This window comes from Rhinoraja longicauda, chromosome 24, assembly GCF_053455715.1.
Source record: "Rhinoraja longicauda isolate Sanriku21f chromosome 24, sRhiLon1.1, whole genome shotgun sequence".
Taxonomy (NCBI): Eukaryota; Metazoa; Chordata; class Chondrichthyes; order Rajiformes; family Arhynchobatidae; genus Rhinoraja; species Rhinoraja longicauda.
Window position 1 is genome coordinate 8,629,069 of NC_135976.1, and position 22,449 is coordinate 8,651,517.

The window sequence follows — 22,449 nt, forward strand, 5'->3', positions numbered from 1 at the left end:
GGGGCAACAAGGTACAGAATGACAGAATGTCATGAAGAAAAAAATATACACATAGAATAATAAATCATGTCTGACCTTTAGATATTGTTCAGAGATACCTTGATATCCCAGTACAGGAAACTTAGTATGGAAGTACAGCAAATATTTAAAGCAAGCAGGATGTAGTTCAACTGTACAAGATGCTAATGTACTGAGCACTAAAGTATTCTGTTTTGGTATCTTTTCGGAGGATATACTTGCCTGAGTGATAGCGTGTTGCACATTCACTCCTTTGCTTGGGATGAGGACAGATTGAGATGATTTGGTTGTACTGGTGTATAAAAGAATGGGAGCTGAACCATTTTGAAGTTAAAAGATTCTGAGAGAGTTTGAAAGAGAGCAGTTAGAACGTTCCCTTGTGTGGGAGGATCCAGAGAGGGACATAATCATAGGGTATGGAGTCATGGAAATATACAAGGAGAAATCTCTTCTGACGCTTATCATTCTTTGGAAATTTCAACCCCTAAGGTGTATGGGTCCTTCGTCATTATCATAAAATATTATGAAGGCTGGGTTAGAAGTACTGTACGAATACCATGGGTTATGGGAATTGAGTAGCAAAGTGGAATTGGGGGCAAAAATTAGATCAATCACAATCAATGAGTGCCCATGAGTGTTCCTTCTACCTTGTGTCTTTAGGTAGGCAGAATGTAATTTGCGGTACTACTCCTTAAGAAGAAAACATTGGTCTTGGAAGGAGGTAGAGGAATGTTAATTTCAGAATGGTACCAAAACCTATTTGGAGAGATTACACAAACAATGGTTATATTAACTCGAGTGGACAAGATTAAAGTCATGAGGAGACTGACAGTGAAGATGGAGCCATCCATAAGGAACATTGCTTACAGTGCAGTGCTCTTGGTAATCTTGTTGTGCTCCAAGGCAATTGCTGCATGTTAATATGCAAGTCCAGTGGGTAGTTGGGAAACAAGCAGTATGTTACCCTTTATTGCAAATGAACTTCAGTATAAGAATTCAGACATCCAATTGTATAATGCCCTGGTGAGACTGTGTCTGGAATATTGTCTACCTGTCTGGTCTGTCCACCAAAGGAATGAAGTATTTATAATGGAAAGAGATACAGCATATTTGCTGTGTTGTTAAAGATTCTGCACTTGGCTGCCTGCTTTTATGATTTAACATTAGGAGTGGGGAACTTCAAATTGTTTTCTGGTTTGAGCACATCCTTCAACCCATCCATGCAGTCAAAAAGTAATTGAAAGTGCAGTGGGATTCCTGCCTGTATTGGATGTGCAATCTTGTTACTGGAGCAGGCAAGTAATAATGGCAATATGTATGTGGACTAAGATTTATTTAACTTCTACATGGCCTTTCATCCTCACTGTGATCTGCTGGTGTATAACAAGTTTTCTTTTATAGACAATGTTCCCTTTTGAACTCTGGTGGAATGTTTCCCCCTCATAAAAGTTGTTCTTGAGACAACTTAATGCTTTGGAATGCAGCATACCTTTCTCTCTCCCCTGACTAAATCAAAGTTTTCTTTCTTGTTAAAGAGAGCAGATCTCCAAAGGTGAAGACAATCTATCCTCTTCCTTATCCAGCACTAAGCTGCGTATCTTAAGCATGAAACGCACATCGTCACAGCATTCCTTGGACACTACGTCACTTGATGGCAGCCTGCCAGAAGATCGGATATCGGTCGACAGTGATAGCAGTGAGAAATACGTTATTCTCCTTGAAGCAGGTATGTAATTTGTTTACAAAGATTCGTGGTCCAACAAATTGAACAGGAATTATTTTGGTGAATTTAAAGTCAAGCTTTACCATTATTGTTGGCTTTGAGCACTCCTCAGTGTTTTCTAACACAGTGATCTATTTGCTTCAAATCTCTGAGATGAATTTCACTAAACCTCAGTACATGTGACAATAAAGTACCATTGAGATGGAGAATTCCAGAGATTCGCCGACCTCTGAGAGAAATTCTCTTGAACTTCAATTTCAAATGACTGCCCGCTAATTTTGTAACGATGTCCCCTTGTTTGAGATTCTCCCACTCGTGGAATCGTTCGCCCTATCGTGACCCGAGGGATCTGGTTGGTTTACTTTATTGTCATATGCACCAGGGTGCATGGAAATCTCTTGTTCAGATGAAGTTCAACATTACAGCATATGCATACAATAATGATAAATGCAAACATAAAATGATGGAATGCAAATAAGGTTGTTGTGCAAACTGAAGGTGAGCATAAAAAATTAAATATGACAATAACCGAAATGGAATGAATTAAAAATATATGGCAGCGCCTCTAGGAAGGGGATGTGAAAGAGGTGATTGGTTCAAAGTCTGGTAGCAGTCGGGACAAAGGTGTTCTTAAGTCTGGATGCTGGAGCTTTCAAGTTCAGCTATCTTCTCCCAAATGGTAGACAATAGAAAAGCGAATGGCAAGGCTGAAAGGCATCCTTGATGATATTTCCATCCTTCTTGATGCACATGCAGATAGAGATAGAAGGAAGTCCTGAGCGTGTGATGCACCAGGTTGTCTTCACTACTCTTTGCAGGTGCAAGTGATCAAGAGCAGAGCAGTTGCCATACATGGCTGAGATGCATGCAGTCGGAATATTTTCTTCAGCATATCTGAGGACATTTGTGAGAATCCTTCTAGACATGTCAAATCTTCTCAGATACAGTGCCCTCCATAATATTTGGAACAAAGACCCATCATTTATTGATTTGCCTCTGAACTCCACAATTTGAGGTTTGTAATAGAAAAAAATCACATGTGTTAAAGTGCACATTGTCAGATTTTAATAAAGGGTATTTTTATATAGTTTGGTTTCACCATGTAGAAATTACAGCAGTGTTTAGACATAGTCTCCCCATTTCAGGGCACCATAATGTTTGGGACACAGCGATGTAATGTAAATGAAAGTAATTATGTTTAGTATTTTGTTGCATATCCTTTGCTTGTAATGAATGCTTGATGTCTGCGATTCATGGACTACCCCCCAAAACAAGCATAAACTAAAGACGGTGCAATACAGTGCATCACCAGAGAAGACACCCAGCAACTGGTGATGACCATGAATATTTATGGTGCCCTGAAATGGGGGGACTATGTATAAACACAGCTGTAATTTCTACATGATGAAACCAAAATGTATAAAAAATACCCTTTAATAAAATCTGACAATGTGCACTTAAACCACTTGTGCTTTTTTTCTATTACAAATATCAAATTATGGTGTACAGGGGCAAATAAATAAATTATGGGTCTTTGTCCCAAACATTAAGAAGGGCACTGTAACTAAGAAAGTAAATACGCAGATGTGCTTTAGTGATCATTGCATTGGTGCGCAGGGAACAGATTAGGTTGCTGGTGATATGGGCACTGAGGAACCTGAAGCTGTTGACCATCTCTACAGCAGCTCCATTGATGAGGACATGGTTGTGTTCACCCCCTCACTACCTTGGGGCAATAACAGTGTTTCATTTTGCTGATGTTAAAGGCTAGGTTATTCTTCTGACACTATGACACAAATTCCTATCTTGGATGTTTCATTAAAAGATATTCATTCCTCATTCTTCTAAACTCCAAAAAATATATATCCAGTTTATTGGGCTGATAAGAATATAACCTTCTCATCCCAGAAACCAGTCTTGTGAATCTTTTTTCAACTGCCTCCAATACCAGGCTAATTTCGAGGATAGTAGTAGCTTGTAATTGTATATTTAAAAAAGCTTTAAATGATGTCCTGTCACGGAAGGCGAAACAGGTTAGTTCTGCATTCTTTGCAGTTTAGAAGAACAAGGGATGATCTTATTGAAATATGTAAGATCCTAAGGGAGAATAACATGGTGGATGTGTTGACGTTTTGATTAGTTGGAGAGTCTCAAATGAGCAATATAATTTCAAGATAAAAGGCCAGTCTTTTAGAACTGAGGTATGTAGAAATTTCTTCTTGCAGAGGGCAATGAATCTCTAGAATTCTATATCCCAGGCAGAGCTATCTCATTTAGAAGTATCTTAAGGTGGGAGTAGATATTTTTTGTAAGATTAAGGAATTGGGGACTATGGGATTTGGCACAGAGGAGGTCTGGAATGGGTTGAGTTGCTGAAATTTTTGTGGTGAATTTGAATTAGTTTGCAACTGCTCCTGCTGTGCTTGTAAATCAAAAATGTTGTGCCTATTATGGAGAATACTAGTTTTCATGACTTCATTAAGTTAATGTCTTTAGATTGACACTCCTTCTTCCCATTCATTTGTTGAAGAAACATGCAGCTCTTGAATCTCATTATTTAAGTATGGCATATTAATAAATTGTGCGGTCTGGAATTAATAAATTGTGCTATTTATTTGCAGTCAAACAGCTACCAAAAACGTTAGTTGACATATTAATCATATTTTATGTTGACTCTTGAATATGTAATTCTTAGAATCAGGGCAAGAATCACTTCTTCCAAACACGATGGCGGCAATGGGCAGCAATCAGAGTCTTCCGGAAAGTGTAGATGGGGGGCGTGGAGGAGAGGGATTTCACAAACACTCTGCAATCACCAACTCCTTGACACCAAGTGAGGATGATTCCAATGGAGAACAGGTAAGGCTCTTGTAGTCCAACTTTTCTGCTTGACTTTTTTCTCTTTCAGTTTGTTTTTTGTGACTTAGTTTAAAGATGCTGCATGGAAACAGGTCCCTTGGCCCCCTGGGTCCATGATGACCACCAGTCACCCGTTCGCACAAGTTCTACTCCCATCACATAAGGGGCAATTTTATAGAGGATAATTAACCACCAACTTTGGGATGTGGGAGGAAACCCACGTGGTCAGAGAGAATGTGCAAACTACAACAGCACATGAGGTCAGGATTGTGCTCTTAACGCTGTGGAGCAGCAGCTCAACCAGCTGTGACACCGACGCCTTGTTGTTTTTAAACTTGCTGTTGTTGATGGGTGTATTAGATGCAAGTAGAAAAATGTTAAAATCAAGGTTAATCTTAATTCTTTTTGTGCCTTCTATGGGCAATCTATGAACGCAAAGTTGCATGGAGATCTGTATGATTCAGAACAATTAATCTGCAGTAATGTTAGTAAACTGACGATGATTGCAAGCATTAATGGTGGTTGTATTGATGTTGGATAATTAAATAGTTGATTGTTTTTTCTAGTTAGTATTCCTTCATGATGTGGAAACATTTGCAAGGGGCAGAGAGATTGGACTTTATTAAAATTAACATTCACCAAATTTAGTATCCTTTATATTATGAACTCTGAGGAAAACAAATGTCTGGCACCTGTTGTCAAAGATATAAGATGCATATTTCTTATCCTGCAGAATGAAGTATTGATGCATGTTTTTAAATGGTTATTTTAGTGTTGAAATTTAAGCTTCTGCTTGGTTTCCCAGGCTTCGGTGCTGTTACTGAAAATACTTGAAGTGAATTGTGGAATTGGCATAAGAGGTGAAGATGTAGCCATCAGTGTCCAGGCAAAGGAAGTGATTCCTGATCAGTTGGGTAACTTGGACGTGCAGAAATTTCTGAACAGCCATGCGACTGGTGAGAGAAGCTGCAAGATCCTTATTTATAATACAACTGGTGGTTTTATTGTAACTTATTCTTATGATTTAGTTAAAGCTCACTTCTCTAATTTATGGTAACATTTGTGAGCTAAACCCAGAAAGTGGTTTTGTGGAGGTTCCTTATTCCACTGTTAAACCACAGGGCCATTGAACAATATAATTGGTGTCAGAGGACCATTGCTCGTTTCCAGTTAAAGGAGATTACTCATTATCATAGCCCATTTTCCACTTAAGTTGTGATCCGTTGACCCATGAAATCTCATTTCAGCTTCTCATGTGATTCAAGATGGGAGTGCTCAAGTCTAAAATCCCTTTAGAAAAAATATCATTAGCTTTTTGAGATTTTAATGCCAATGAACCAAAATGTACAACAAATTGAAAGAAATCAGCTCTCCTTGGAAGAATTTTGTTATTTTATATGAAAGAAGGTCGGTAACGTAAGGATGGCGATAATAAGAATTTTAACCTTGCTTCCCCAAATGCAAATTATTGATGAGGGAATAATGGTCAGAGAGACCTCCTGGCAATGAACTCTAGATGAACATGCCTGCGATAATTACTTCAACGCATCATGTCTGTCGAAGACAGTATAGTGCAAATGTAGTGCAAATCAAATCGGCAAAGTTAATCTAGAGGGCAAGTTCATGAAATCATAAAACACAGGTCAGGCACAGGAACAGATCCAATGGCCCACAATGTCTCTATCAAAACTGATCACCTCTGCCTGCGTGTGATCCATATCCATTAATTCCTTGCATATTCACGTGCCTATCTAAAAGCCACTTAACCCCCATTATTGTATCTGTTTCCACCACTACTTGTGGCAGAACATTAGAGACACAAACCACTCTGGGTAAAACAAAAGGTTATTCTGTAATTCTCCTTTAAACTTTCCCTCTCACCTTAAAGCTACACCCTCCAGCATTTGACATTTTCACCTTGGGGGCAAAAAGCTTCTGACTTTCGGTTTAGCTTTAGTTTCAGAGATGGAGCATGGAAACGGGTCCTCTGGCTCACATCCGTGCCGACCGACAATCACCCATACAATACTTCTATCTAAGGACAATTTTACAGAAGCCAATTAACCTACAAACCTGCACGGCTTTGGAATGAGCGAGAAAACCCACACGGTCACTGGGCGAATGCACAAACTCCGTACAGGCAACCCCTGTAATGAGGATTAAACTCGGGTCACTCCCGAGTAAGGCAGCAACTCTACCGCTGCGCCACTGTGCCTTCCCATCTGTCTGCTCTATAAAATGCCTTTCATCATTTTTTAAGGTCTCTCCACAGCCTCCATTGCTCCAGGGGAAAAAAATCCAAGTTTGTCCAATTTCTCCTTGTATCCAATACCCTCTAATCCAGGCAGTATCACGATAAACCTTTTATGCAGCCTCTACAAAACCTCCACACCCTTGCTGTTATGTGGCAACCAGCACTGCACACAATACCCCAAATTCAGCCTAACCAGAGTTTTATGAAATAGGAACATGACTTCCTGACCTTTATGACCTCAGTGCCCTGACTGATAAAGGCAAGGATACAGTATCCCCTTATTGTTTTTAGTGGAGGGAGGAGGGGAATGTATGTAGAAATTACCTAAAATTAGAGAATTCAATGTTCATACCACTAGGCTACCCAAGCAAAATATGAGTTGCTGTTCCTCCATTTTTAGTGTGGCCTCACTCTGGCAATGGAGGTGGCCCAGGGCAGAAAGATCAGTATGGGAACAGGAGTTAACATGGTCAGCAACTGGGAGATCCTGGAGGCCTTGGCGCACTGAGTGTAAGTGCCATTTTAATTCACCTTGCCATACCCAACGTTATCACCTTAGCTTCCTTCTTGCCAGTGTGAGGCTGCATGCAAACTGGATGAACAGCATTTCATATTCGGTTTGGATAGCTTACAACCCAATGGCATGAACATTAATTTCTCCAATTTCAGCTAAACACGGGTCCCAGCCTCCTTTCTCGTCTCACCTGTCACATAGTTTCTTTGCCTTCCATCCGTTCATCTCCCACCCTTCTCTACTCCAAATCCCCCATTTAACTTTTTCCTTATTACCTACATACCCCTCTCCCCTTCATTCCACTCACTGTCCCTCCCTCTATTTTTACATTTCACTCATTTTTCTTCCTTATCTTATTCCACATTTGGACCATTCTACTTCCATTTCACCTCCAGTGTTTGTGACTGTCTCCATCCATCTGTCAATCACCCATCCTCAACGGAATTACCCTATCACTTGCCAGATTTTGCCCCACTTTTTCTCATCTCTTTTTACTAGTCTTCTGCCCTCCATCCACCAGTCTGAACAAGGGTCCTACCCAAAACATCCTCTGTCCATTTCCTTCCACAGATGCTGGCTGGCCAGCTGACTAACTCCTCCAGTACCAGATTTTTGCTCAAAGTTCCAGCATCTGCAGTATCTTGTGCTTACATGGTTGTCCAAACAAGGATATAGATTATTTTGTTAATGGTCATGTGTAAATTTCTTTGGGGAAGTGGTCATAAGATTGAAAGTGGACCTGAGGATTGTGAGTATTTTGGAAACCAGCAAAGGTTGACCTCAAAAACAAATCAGCACCACAGAAGCAAATATAAGATGTGTGACGGGCCCCGATGGTGTGACGGGCAGAGTGCTGAGGGAATGTGCAGACCAATTATCTGAGGTCTTCACAAAAATCTTCAACCTGTCCCTTTTAAAATCCACCATCCCTCCCTGCCTGAAGTCCGCCACAATCATCCCACTGCCGAAAAAGTCTGTCATCAGCGGTCTTAACGACTACCGTCCGGTAGCACTCACACCGGTCATCACAAAGTGCTTCGAGAGACTGGTCCTGCAGCACATCAAAGCCAGCCTCCCACCCACCTTCGACCCACACCAGTTTGCCTACAGAGCAAATAGGTCTACAGGGGATGCCATCGACACTGCTCTTCACACTGCACTGACCCACCTTGAACACCAGGGGAGCTATGTGAGGATGCTCTTCCTCGACTTCAGCTCTGCCTTTAACACGGTCATCCCGAGCAGACTGGTCACCAAACTTTCCGACCTTGGATTTTCCCAAACCATCTGCCAATGGATCAAGGACTTCCTGACCAACCGCCCCCAGACCGTCAAAATAGGCCCTCACCTCTCCTCCACCATTACACTGAGCACCGGCTCACCACAGGGCTGTGTGTTGAGCCCCATCCTTTACTCCCTCTACACTCACGACTGCGCCCCCACCCATCCCACCAACACCATCATCAAGTTTGCGGATGACACGACTGTGGTTGGACTCATCTCAGAAGGAGATGAGACAGCCTATAGGGATGAAATCCAAAGGCTGGCAGCATGGTGTTCAGTGAACAATTTGGTCCTGAACTCCTCCAAAACAAAGGAACTTATAATTGACTTTAGAAAAACCAGTGGAGATTACGACCCACTCTACATCAATGGGGTCTGTGTGGAAAGGGTACCAGCTTTCAGGTTCCTGGGTACGCACATCGCAGAGGATCTTACCTGGTCTACCAACACCATCACCACAGTAAAGAAGGCACAGCAGAGACTCCACTTCCTGAGGATCCTCAGGAAAACCAACCTGCAGGAGAAGCTCATGTTGTCCTTCTATCGCTGCTCCATCGAGAGTGTGCTGGCATACTGTATAACCACATGGTATGCCAGCTGCTCAGAAAAGGACAGGAAGGCCCTTCAGAGGGTCATCACGACGGCCCAGAAGATCATCGGCTGCTCACTGCCCTCCCTGGAGCACCTGTTCAGACTACGCTGCCTCAGTAGAGCAGGCAAAATAATAAAAGATCCATCCCACCCCGGCCACCGTCTGTTTGTTCATCTGCCCCCTGGTCGACGTTTCAGGTCGATCAAATCCCGAACAAACAGACTTAAGAACAGTTTTTACCCCAGGGCCATACGAGAACTGAACACTACCTTTGCACTAGGCAACACCGTTAAAAAATCTTGTACTTAATATAATTGTATTTAATTGTATTTATGTATTTATTTGTTTTTGCATTTATTGCATATATGTTTGTACGCACCGTCAGGATTGGCTATTTTTTAATTTCGTTGTACTCGTTGCAATGACAATAAATGAATATTATTATTATTATTATTATTATTAAACTTGCAGAAAATATAAAATCAGATTACAAAATACAACTAAACAAATATTGTGTTTACAGTAGAAGTTCCTAAAATAATACGAAAATAGTAGATAATCAAGGGGTAAAATAAAGTAAGGAACTTGAAACAATGATACTCAATTAAAATGTACTTGTATGAGAAAATCCAAAAAGATTGAAGACTGAATAATCCTTTAGTCCAGCGGGGATATGTCAATATCCAACAGTTGTACAAGAGATGGTGCAGGGACTGTGGAAGCATAGCAACATAGAAAAATGGGTGCAGGAGGAGGCCATTTGGCCCTTTGAGCCAGCTCTGTCATTCAATATGATCATGGCTGATCATCTAAAATCAGTACCCTGTTCCTGCTTTTCCCCCCATATCCCTCGATTCCTTTAGCCCAGAGCTAAATCTAATTCCCTCTTGAACACATGCAGTGAATTGGCCCACACTGCCTTCTGAGGCAGAGAATTCCACAGATTCACAACTCTCTGGGTGAAAAGGGTTTTCCTCATCTCAGTCCGAAATGGTCTACCCCTTATTCTTAAACTGTGACCCCTGGTTCTGGACTCCCCCAACATTGGGAACATTTTTCCTGCATCTAGCCTGTCCAATTCTTTAAGAATTTTATATGTTTCTATAAGATCCCCTCTCATCCTTCTAAATTCCAGTGAATACAAGCCCAGTCGACTCATTCTTTCATCATATGTCAGTCCTGCCATCCTGGGAATTAACCTGGTGAACCTACACTGCACTCCCTCAATAGCAAGAATGTCCTTCCTCAAATTAGGAGACCAAAATTGCACACAATACTCCAGGTGTGGTCTCATTAGGGCCCTGTACAACTGCAGTAAGACCTTGCTCCTAAACTCAAATCCTCCCGCAATGAAAGCCAACATGCTATTAGCTTTCTTCACTGCCTGCTGCACCTGCGTGCTTACTTTCAGTGATTGCTTTGATGATAATCTCCCCAAATCATCTTGCAGTCCCACAGATTGGAAAAACTGCAAATATAAAGCTTTACTTAAGAAAAGAGAGAGAAAGAATCCAGGAAGTAAGTTGACTTAGCTGGAAAATGCTGCAGCCTATTTTTGAAAGAGTAATAACAGAGCATTTAAGAAGCATGAGAAAACAGTGAAAGGGAAATCATGTTTGGCAAATTTACTGAAGTTTTTTGAGAATGAAACATGCACAATGAAAGAATGGGACCAAGTAATTTCCGTATGTGACTATTTCCAAAAGACATGAAGGTGTCATATTAGGAAATTAGTATTGCAGACTGAGTGTAATTTACAAGTGCGAACAGGATTTGCTACCAGAGAAAACTAAGGGATAGAGCAAGGGTCATTTTAGATTCCTGTGCTTGGGAATTACTATGAAGTTCTCAGTTGTTTGCAATGCATGTTTATGACTTGAGAGCCTTTTCATCTAAAATTTTTTGCTAACATTACAAAAGTGGATGGGAAATTAAGTAGTGAGGGGTATTCATTGTCCTCTAATAAATAGAGCCAATTAAAAAATATGGCAGATGGAGTTACAGAACTGGGAATTAGATTCATTTTGACAAGAAGGAGAATAATGCCAAATATTAAATAATGCAGGAGTTAAAAATTGCCTTTGAGAGATCTGGATGTTAACATTGAAAGACATAGTGTGGAGACTGGGTTTGTGATTCTGGGTAGTAGCCTCGTCCAGCACCAACTACACCATAAGATTCTTAGAGGGGTTGACTGCGTAATTGCTCGGAGACTGGAAAGCCTAAAGCTGGGAGATGTTTTTAGTTCGGTGGCCGGCCAGGGAAAACTACTTCAGGGTTGTGGAAGCTTGGTCAAGTACATATTAGGCTGAGTGATAGATTTGTGGTCAGTGCTTCATTTTCTGTTCACAATCATCTTCAGTTCCAATTACAATGGAAAAAAATGTATTATTTATAGTAAATAGTGTTAACTTCTGAAAATACTGCATTTGATATCTTTTCTAATATATGATTTTACTGTTGTGCTGATGATTTTTATTTTGTTGCAAATAGGCTTTCGAAAGGTTAGTCTAATGGAGTCAGACAGAACTCAACCTGCTGTCGGCTTGAGATTTGAATCTGGGCCAAGCTCAGCCATTCACTCTCCACTTGCTGTTAAGAATGGATTTTTGCATTTGCACATCAATGATTACAGTGCGGAGCTGCCAATGTCTTCACTCATAAACCTGGGCCCTTTCCTGGAGGATGAGATAATTCCAGAAATAATTCCAATGAAGATTGAACTTTTTGACTGTAAAATTACTCTTCAGGTATTAAAGATTTATTACAACTGTGACACTTATTTTAGGACTGGAGATGCAGTCTCCAGAGAATGATAGTGTTCATGATGCAATTGAAGGGAAAGAAATGGAACGCTTAAAGATACATAGAATATCTAAAAAGATGTTAACAGAATATTTTTGCCAAAAAATGTCACGTTTTTGGACAAGTATCAAAATGTATCTACAAGGGTAATGCAGGCATGATATCCCTGGATTTTCGTAACTCCTTCAATAGAATGCATCATCGTGGACATGTGATAAAATTCAAACATTTGGTGGAAGGTTTATAAGTATGTAAATTGACCAAGTGGTGGCCTTCCAGTATCTGTGTTTAGACCTCCCTTTGCCATTTTTCACTGTCTTAATGTTTTGACCAGACTTGGAGGTATTTATCATTGGCATGAAATGGGTTATATTTCAGGATAGGGAGGACTAAAATATACTCTGACATCAAACTTGCAGAATGGATCTAGAATTGGCGATGAATTTCAATATTGAAACAGTAATACTGTAGATGAAAATAATATTGTAATAGATTTGGCTTTCCAAATAGGGTGGCAATGTACTTCATGATGCAGATTGACAGACCACAAGAAAATGACTTTTTTAGTTTTAGTCTCCATTCATAGAGCAAAGAGAGAATTGAAAAATAAAGGCATCTTCAGCTTCTGCAGAACCTTAGTTATGTTGTAAATCATCTCACATGCAAGACGACATGATATAAGTCTACAGAATGATAGGTTTGTTCGGACGTATGGGGCGATATTTCCATTGTAGTACTTGGAGCCACAAATATATAAGCCTTAATGTAAGCTTTGAATAAATCCATTAAATAATTACGTTGTTATTGACACAGGATGATGGCCCAAGACTGTATCCTACATCTCCAGGGCCTCTACCTATAAGTCTTCATGTTGATCATCTGATGGTACAGCGGATTGATGATGGAACATTTTGCATAACGGGTGAGTATTGTGAAAAATCTCGACTAACAGTGGAATCTGTCTTCATCCCCATTATCAGTTCCACCGTGGGCACCCAGTAAAAGTGCTTTGACATTTTACATAGACTTCCAGGTGGGGGACACGTAAATTATAGATAACACATAATATGTATGTAAAATTTCACATTTCCACTTGCATATCTTAATGACCCAAATCCTTCAAGCCCGACATAAACGAGCCTTGTTAATATTCAGTAAATTGTAGACACAAGGGGCTGCAGATGCTGGTTTAAAAAACAAAAGTGCTAGAGTATCTCAGTGGGTCAGGTCGCCGCATCTCTGGAGAACATGGCGACATTTTGGATTATCCCGAAACGAAATGTCACCTCTCCATATTCTGCAGCGATGCTGAGTTACTCAAGCACTTAGTGTCTTATTAATATTCAAGTCTTTATTTAAGGAGAGGAGATACGTCAGAATTTCAGTTCCAAGAGAACAAAAATTAGGCTGCTAGCAAATTGTATTGTATGAAATAACTGGTCTATGATTGCACATGAAGCAGCTTAAAAACTCAGTCACATATTTATTTTGGAGGCTGCATCAATTATGCTCAAGCTTCCTCCCTCCATTGGAGATGAGTTAATAATTTCCATATATTATGAATATCCTGTACTATTATTTATTCCTTGCCTTGCAGTTTTGCATTTGTTTTTTATAATTAGCTTTTTATATCCTCTTGCTCCTCTTTCATCAACCAAAGACACAGTCGTAGAGCTATACAGCATGGAAACAGGCCCTTTGGCTTAACTGGTCCATGCCCATTAAGTTGCCTTACTGAGCTGGTTCCACTTGCCTGCGCCAGTCCCATACATCTACAAACTTTTAAAATCTACATATCTGTCCAAGTTCCTTTAAATCTTGTAATTGTACCCACCTCTACCACTTCCTCTGGCAGCTCGTTCCATGTACACACCGCCCTCTGGATAAGGTTGCTCCTCGGGTCCCTTGAATATTTTTCTCTTCTCACCTTGGACGTATGCTCTCTATTATTAAACTCCCCTGCCCTGGGTAAAGACTGGCTATTCATTCTGCCTCTCATGATCTTATACACCTTGTTAGATCACTCCTCATCTATGCTCCAGGATAAAATGTCCTAGCCTGTTCACTACCTCCTTACATCTCATGCCCTGCAGCCCAGTTAAGCCCATCGTAAATCTCTATTGCACCCTTTCCAGTTTAGTGACCTCCTTCCTACAGCAGGGCAACCAGAGCTCTAGGCTCCAAATATGCCATGACCAACATATACAGCTTCAACAAGATGTCCCAACTCTTCTTGTCAGTCCCCTGACCAATGAAGGCAAGTGTGCCAAACACCATCCTGTCTACCTGTCTCAACACTTTCAAGGAACTCTGTACTTGCACCCCTTGGTCTCTCTATTCTACAACACACTCCAGGGCCTTCTGTTTACTGTGTTACATGGTTATTAAGGAAGTGGGCATGTCACCCAAGATGTTGCAGTTGCACTGATAGTGAAACCATTTATATCCAGTCATTGCATTGTGAGCATCATACTTTCAATATCAATGCAACTGCACCATATTGAAAATCCTAAATTACTGTCAATGAGTTGGCCCTGCTCTATTTACTTTTTTGTTTTGTAACCTTCCATACTGCAATTTGGAGATTGGTGCAACCTGTAGAGTTGCTGCTTTAAAACCAGAGATCTGGCGCTTACACGTTCTCTCTGTGACCATGTAGGTTTCCTCCATGTGCTCGAGCTTCCTCACACATCCCAGTGACGTGCAGATCAGTAGGTTATGTATTTTAGGTGAATGGTAGAATCTGGGGGGAGTTGATTGGGATGTGGGATTCAGCAGCCAATGTCTGCACAAGCTCATCGGAGGTAAGGGCCCGCTTCTGTGCTGTATCTCTCTGACTCCATAATGATGAACATTTCTTGGATTCACAAAGTGGACCCATCAAGAAATACAATGAAAAAATTAGGCTTTGCTGCACAAGAGAAACAGGAGTTTTTAAATGACAATCTAGATTATGATTCACTTTTTTAATAGATTGTTCCATTTTTAATTTGGTGTACATGCCAAACTTTAACTTGAGTTCTGTAAAATGCTTTAAATATTAGTAACAAAGTAGACTTTTTAGTTCCTGGATTAGTGACTTAATTGTATTGCTCAAGCAGCTTGATGAAATGTGTTGAGGCTTGTGTTCAGCTGCTGGATTCCAGAGATATCCTTGAACTGACGCCGATGCTTAAAGTGGGGAGGTTATTGCTGCAATGATTGCTATATCTTTTTGGGTAGCCTATTAAGAACTACAATTTCTAGACATAAATAAGTGCAATGAAATCAGTTTTTGTTGAGCTTAAACTGCCGGTCAGTGACCTTACTGATTTGGCTTTTTGTTCAGCCTTACAGACAAGCCAAAATGAAGCTGTTGTGGAGGACACTCATTTGGTCATGAGTGGATCACATCAGGGCAAACTTGGAATGATGAAAAGTGCAGGAATGCAACCACAGTCAGAGGATCAAAGTCTGTCAGATCTAAGTTTTGCAAAGGACATGGTATGTGTTAAAATTAGATTATATTATCTATCTATTAATCTAATCTGCAATCTTGAACTTTACTTGTTCAGGTTAGTCAAGAACTTGACATTGATTTTCATTTTGGCAAAGATCCCATGGTTATTAAATTTTAAGTATGGAGATGGACATCATCCCAACTTGTCAAACTAGATGCTCTTGCTCAACAGAAGCTCTTACCAGATGACATTTCATTTAACCCTATCAATATTTTATATGACTACTTTTTCCCTCCGAACCTATCTCATTACTCTTTGAGAGTACCGTATAGGGTTGTGTCAACAATCGTATCAAGTAGTGATCTCGAACTGCTGACCACTCTTGGTTAATCTATTCCTTAATGGATTTTTTTTAGTTGAACTTCTTGGCTTTTATAACTCCCAGTTTTCCTCTCCGCATAAGAGACTTTATTTGTGACTCCATCCTATTTCATCCCTATTTTTTGTTTTAAAAGATACATTATTTGCTGCTGAGTTCCTACATAGTGCATCCTAGTGAAATGTGGATGGCCTAATTTTGCTCCTATGTTTTATGGTCTTATAGTTCCTGATATCACCTGGCTTATTCTGCAAAAAGGTTATTTTTACATGCACTCACGTAAAAGCACTCTTTATCATAGCTCAACCCATTGAGTTGTAAATGTTCCCATCTCTTAGAGAAATTGTGCCCAAACCAACTCCTGTGACAAAGCATTCAATATCTGATCATTACGCTTTTAGTAAAGTATCAAATTATTATTATTCTACTACTTTCTGATTGACCTTTTCCCCATTCAAGTACTAATGCAGTTTCCTTGAAAATATTTACTAATTCTGCTTGCATTACTATTCCTGGCAGTGGATTTGGATCATAAAAATTCTATTAATTTTGTTTCAATAAAGTGTCCATATTTAAATATTAAATTATATATTTAATGGCTGTCAAATGAGAAAGGATGGACCGTTATCTGATATTGTACCAGTATTTTCCTTCAAGCCTAACATGAGATGCACACAAGGCATAACAATAGTTGCAACCATTTTAACTTCTCTTTCCCTTGCTCTTCCCATCCTGACCTTTCTGTCTGTGGACTCCTTCATTGTCAAAGTGAGCACAAACTGAAGGAATAGCACCTCATATTCCACTGGGGTATCTTACAACCTAATGTAATGCATATTGAATTCTCCAATTTTCAGTTATTAACATTGGTCAAATAAAGACTAATTCAAACTATGAAAATGTCCATCTAGGAAGAAATTGTTTTGAAATCATAAAAACTTGTTGCAGTGATTAATTGGTTGAGCAACACTGCATAAATCAACGTTCCAAAAATGTAATGGAGTTTTTAATTGCTGTGAAATCTAATCAGATCCACTGATCTGGCATTGGTCCTTCAATATAGCAACTCTTGCATGGCATATTACATTATTTTTGTTGCTCTGTAGATGATACAAATAACAATCCTTCTATTTTTATGCAGAATGAGCTCCTTCGGCAGGAACTTGGCTCCACAAAGGAGGCCTTGAAGAAAGCAAACCATGATAGAGAGAAATTGCTGCAAGAAATAAAGAAGCTCAATCCTGAATTTAATCTTTGATTATCACAGCACAAAATATTGTTGTTAATACTGACAACCAGTACAACATCCAGTTAAAGCAAATTTTACTCAGTGATTGGTTCTGGAATGAGATCAGCATTATAAGCCTTTCATTAGGTGCACCACCAACATCATGTGGTCTTTGAATATGCACAGAAGAACCTTTCAAACAATGCTGCTTTGTTTTCATTCACGTCAAGAAGATAATACCTTGGCTATTTTGCAAGTGGCAAGATTTAGAGTGATTTTATTTTAAGAAAACAATTATAAATGCAAATGCTTAAGTTGGGATTAAAAAAACTTGAGTTTGTATTGTGAAAGCATTGTCATAGGAGAATTACATTTGTGAATTTGGGTTCAGAATGTCAAGGGTGTTAAATGTGTACTATGTTTACAATGAACAAGTGGCAAGATTGTTTCACAACAACGTGTTGCTAATTTAGTGGATTAGCATCAACTGCAAGCAAATTTAATGTTTCATGATGATACTGTGCGCCAGAATATATGTGTTGTGCCTCACGTTTTGCAGGTAAAGGTACGAGTGTAAAATTTCCTTACGAAATGCATATAGTCTTGGCAAGCTATTTAGTGAGTCTGGCTATTGGAGATTTTGAAGTGGTTTGCTGTGCACTTGGATCTGTTGTTTCAGCAGAATAGTAATTGGCCAACATACATAAATTGAAAGAAGACACCAACAATTACAAACACCCATGGCACAAATTAAAAATTGCTATAAGTATCCCGCAGTCTTCCCTGTTGCGAGCTCTAATCCTGGCAAACACCTTGGTTACTGAGAGTTCTCTGTGAAGTGCTTCCTTCCAAAGCTGTAGGTGACTTCCCCAGCAATCTGTTTTTGATAGCAAGTCTTTACTGCTTTTGGCCAGGTTTTCATATCTAACATTTAGTATATGATCATGATGAGAAACCTCACTAAGGATGGAAAGGAACATAGATTTGCTATATGAACCTCTGCACAGCGGTATTCAACGCAGGTTACAGAGTTCCATGGCAGACAATAGCTCTAATTGTGCTCTTTCTCTTTCCCTTGTGAAGGAGTTTGTTCAGATGAAAATGTGTATTTTTATTTCAAGAACTGAGATTTCAGAGTTGGGAAGCAACATGTTCTGTTACTGTAGATGAGGATTTAGAATTGGTTGGAAAGCACAATAGTAGTTAAAATATAGGATAAACCATGCAGAATCCAACTCCTTGAGTGCAGACGTAACACAATTGCATCAGTATACTGTGTAATAAATCAGAATATCAGGCTCACAATTCAGCAGACAGCTGAACCATAAAAGTATTGTTTAACTCACTCCCTGTAGTGAGTGCAAAGTAAACTGGACTTGTGAAACACCTCCAGGTGCTGTACTCCTTTCAAAATAGGTTAAAATGTATTGGGTGTTGCCAATAGAAATGTTCCCTTTTTTTATACACATGACTAAGTTTGAACAGCGACTTAAAGCTTGATTTCTGGCATGCTAGATATTGCCCATTTATGCCCCAACTTGCACCACTTTAATTAGCTGTTGACTTGTTAGAGATTCTTGGGTGTATGTTGTTTTCGTATTTCCAGTGGATTTGACTTGCTTCTGTAGCCGCTACCAATCCGTGCGCTTGAATATTCAGTTATTTGGAAGTTGGTCATAATACGATAATATACACTAAATGATGGTGCATTTCATCAAACATAAGTATTGAAAATGGTGTTCCATTTTCAGCTGAAGCACCAGGAAAGCGACTGTGATCATTTTGGCCATTGTTCAAAGATCTATAAGGTCAAAAATTAGCCAGCTACACTGATCTGACGATGTATTTTCTAAATAATTACAAGTTAATATTTGGTGGTAAAGCAGTATTTAAATTTTAAAACTGAATGCATGGGGGAACTTGACGTCCACCCAAATATAAAATAGAAGTTAAAAGGAAGGGGTTTTGATCAGCTTCATACTTGTCAGTGCAAAATGTTCTTGCTCTTTATCAATAAACTCTGTGCTGAAATATAGTTTATATGAACGTTGTTGGGATCAGGCTCACTGTGAACTTTGCAGAGAGATGTCCATTCTCAATTGCTATCTTACTTGCATGAATGCCCACTTGGTAGGTACTGAAGGGAGTGGAGTATCTGGGCAGATTCTACAAGAATGAAGTGAATGCATGAGATGTTTCTGCATAGAAATACAAACACAAATTCCCATATGTTACTGGTGTGAAAATAGCACCCCTGATTTTGGTTTCTGAAGGTAGCCCTCAGTAAAGTTCAGATGGATCTTCCCACAGGCTTGACTCCATTGTGCTTTGTAGACACAGAATAGAAGAATACTTTGGATCATTAAAAAATAAATGTTGCTTAAATATATACTGCTTGACATTTTCCACGTCACTGCCAGCTAATGGAAGCTAACACCTGATGTTTTTCAGTCTCAGTATACTGTCCACTGATGGGATATTTAGATTGTATGAGATTAGATTGTTTAATAGCTGAGATGTGAGAAGTCCAACGATCAGCAATTCTGAAACTGAAACTGATTGCTTTTTTATCATAAATATTCAAAGCTGAGTTGCCCCTGAAGTGTATAAAATGAAAATGTTTTGTAAATGTAAGAATTCAAGCTTCATTGATGTGAATTCAACCAATTTTTTTTCACCTAAATTACTGATCTTAATTGCCTTTTCTTATCTGAATATTCAACTGAAAAGCCACATTCGCTTATGCACCTTGTGGGTGGTGAATGAAAATGCAAATAGCAATTGTCAACCAGAGGCAGCAGAGTGAATCTGTAAGGAGGATGTTGGAAGCCCTTATTTACTTAGTTTTGCTCGTTCTCATCTTTGTGGAAGTTTTCACTGGAGTCAATCGAATAAAAACACTGAAAATGTAGATACTGTTGAGTTAAATAATCAGGGTCAGCACTGAGTGATGAGGAACAGCAAACTTCAGGAATTTTGGTTGCAGTATTGTGTGTCTCAATGACTTATTGCAGTATTGGTTACACTAACAAAGTAGTGGAATTCAGGTTTGTACTCGTGAAATTGAAATGGTTTTGTATTTGATGACTGAATAACTTTTCATAGTATTGAATTGTTTACATAGTGCCAAATGGCTTACCTGGTAGTCAAGGGAGTGGTGTACATATGAATTTAATGTCTTTTTTTTAAACCTTGAAGGATAAGACAATAGGATAATCTTGCTGACTTTCGTCATGTATGTATTTAAACATCCGAATCTTGAAGTGGAATACAACTGTTGTCACTTTAATGTTTAAGAGATGAATTACAGAAATCTCTTATCTGACTAATTTTGTTAAATAGGTTAACCAGCTGCCTGCTTTATCCACTTCAATATTGCTTTAATAACTATAAACGAGCAACTTAATGCTCTGAAATGCTGACTCCCAACTTAATTTGTTGCTTTCTATTTTGTCAACATAATATTTAAAGAAAAAAATGACAAGTTACTATGTTTGGAAGTAAAGGTTAAAATGCATATGTTAAACTGATTATCTATGGGTAAAGTGCCTAATTTTACACCTTATACTTGAGAATAATATTTCAAGAACTCAAAGCTTGGTGTAAAGCAAGATTCTTTGGTCAAGACCGATGCAATCCTCATTGAAACATCACTGTTCATATTTTACTTCAATAATTATTACTTGTTATTTGCACCTGGTATAACAGAATGTCTCCAGATTCATTCAGCCTCAACACTGTCTGTAACAGTATTAAGTAGAATCTAAACATCCATGAGTCTTAAATCTAATTTGTATTGTCTTCCAGAATGCTTTGCCCAATTCTCCATCTTTGATCATTAGACTATTTATTGACAGCGTGACTGACTTTTTCTCTTATTTGTTTCCAATGTACAGCTAAGCTTTATCGATAAACATACAAGTTGACGATGCTGAATCAAAATCCACTCCCATGCATTAATGTTCTAATACAATGCACTGTTTTAAATTCTTAAAAGGTACATGACAGGATTGGTGAATGCCTGTTAATTTCTACAAGTTTCATCACCGGGTCTGAACATGTCACTGTTTTACATAAACACTTTTGGAAGGGACATACATATACTAAAATCTACCATTGTCTTTTGTAATAAAATGTTGAATTATGCTCTGTTTACAAAAGCACAATCTTTTCAGTAAATCTATTGTAATTTCCTCTCCTGCACAACATATCACTCGTGCTCTGGTTAATTATTTTTGAAGTGCATATATTGTAATGCTTTTTCATACTTGAGTGCAGTGAACTTGAACTGCAGGATTTAGGTTAACACTTTCAGAATATTCTCGGGTGCTCACAAACCACGCAGACTATCCCTCTGGATATATTGGTGTTAAAGTTTAACATCATCTGATATAATCTTCACAGATTTTAAATTGTATAATGGGGACCACTTTCAATTTTCCAATCAAACTTAATTTTGAACAAGTATCTTATAAATTGGGTGTTTTATATTAAATCTATAGTTTATAAGAAATAAGCCGCAATGAAAAAACAAATGAAAAATACCAACTTTAACCAGAAAAAAGGAAATTCTGTCTCGCTCAAAACCTGAATTACCCAAATAGTTTCTACTTTTGAACAGAGCTTGGCAGCTTTAAAGTTTAACATCTTTTTTTTGCAAGTACAGTCCTCGCTTGTATCTTCATTCTTACAGCTTTCCCATTGATCTTGGCTTTATACCTTTTTTAAACAGTTATGGAAAGGATGTTCAGTTGTTGAAATTGTATTCTAACGACCATTCAGTCATGGTCAAGCCAGCTTCTAATTATTGAAAACTGAATTTAATTTTTAATCCAACTGCAGAAATAAGAAAGTGACTAAAAGTAATTCATTTCAGTTTATATTGATGCAATTGTTAAATTATTGTCGACGTTTGGTGTCACGACCACAGGAACAGTCATATAACAAAAACTACTAAACTGGTTATATTTAAGTAAAAATACTCTGCAGTTTATTTTAGTACTGTATAGTTAATGCATGTGCATAATAACATAAACTGCAAGTTCAGTAGTTTACAATGTGTGTTTAAAGCATTAGTGTTGAAATTCTGGTGTGTGTTATTTTCAGTTCCAGTTTTGCTCAGCACCACTCCTGTACCTGTTGACAACTGGTTCTGTGAACCAGTTATGTTAAATATTTTCAAAATAAATTTGTCATCTGAAGTGCCTCTGGTATGTTGCTGATAAAACAAATTCAAACTTAATTGGTATGAAGTCTGCTGTGTTGCTTGGTGCTTTGATAAACATTCTAACAATGCAGTCAAATTAGCCAGCTGTTGTATTTTATTTATAGTTGCTTAAAGCTGATGATACAT

General features: G+C 38.8%; 1 protein-coding gene across 1 annotated transcript in view; it reads left to right on the forward strand.

The window, feature by feature from the left end:
* bltp3a (bridge-like lipid transfer protein family member 3A) overlaps positions 1 to 22,383 on the forward strand; it is an 81,548-nt gene extending 59,165 nt beyond the window's left edge. The window contains exons 15-21 of the mRNA XM_078420952.1: positions 1,554 to 1,744; positions 4,437 to 4,600; positions 5,406 to 5,556; positions 11,738 to 11,994; positions 12,863 to 12,971; positions 15,378 to 15,532; positions 17,010 to 22,383. Of these exons, the coding sequence (XP_078277078.1) occupies positions 1,554 to 1,744; positions 4,437 to 4,600; positions 5,406 to 5,556; positions 11,738 to 11,994; positions 12,863 to 12,971; positions 15,378 to 15,532; positions 17,010 to 17,126 (1,144 nt within the window). The 3' untranslated portion in view covers positions 17,127 to 22,383. The remainder of the gene's footprint in view (positions 1 to 1,553; positions 1,745 to 4,436; positions 4,601 to 5,405; positions 5,557 to 11,737; positions 11,995 to 12,862; positions 12,972 to 15,377; positions 15,533 to 17,009) is intronic.
* The last annotated feature ends 66 nt before the right edge of the window (positions 22,384 to 22,449 follow it).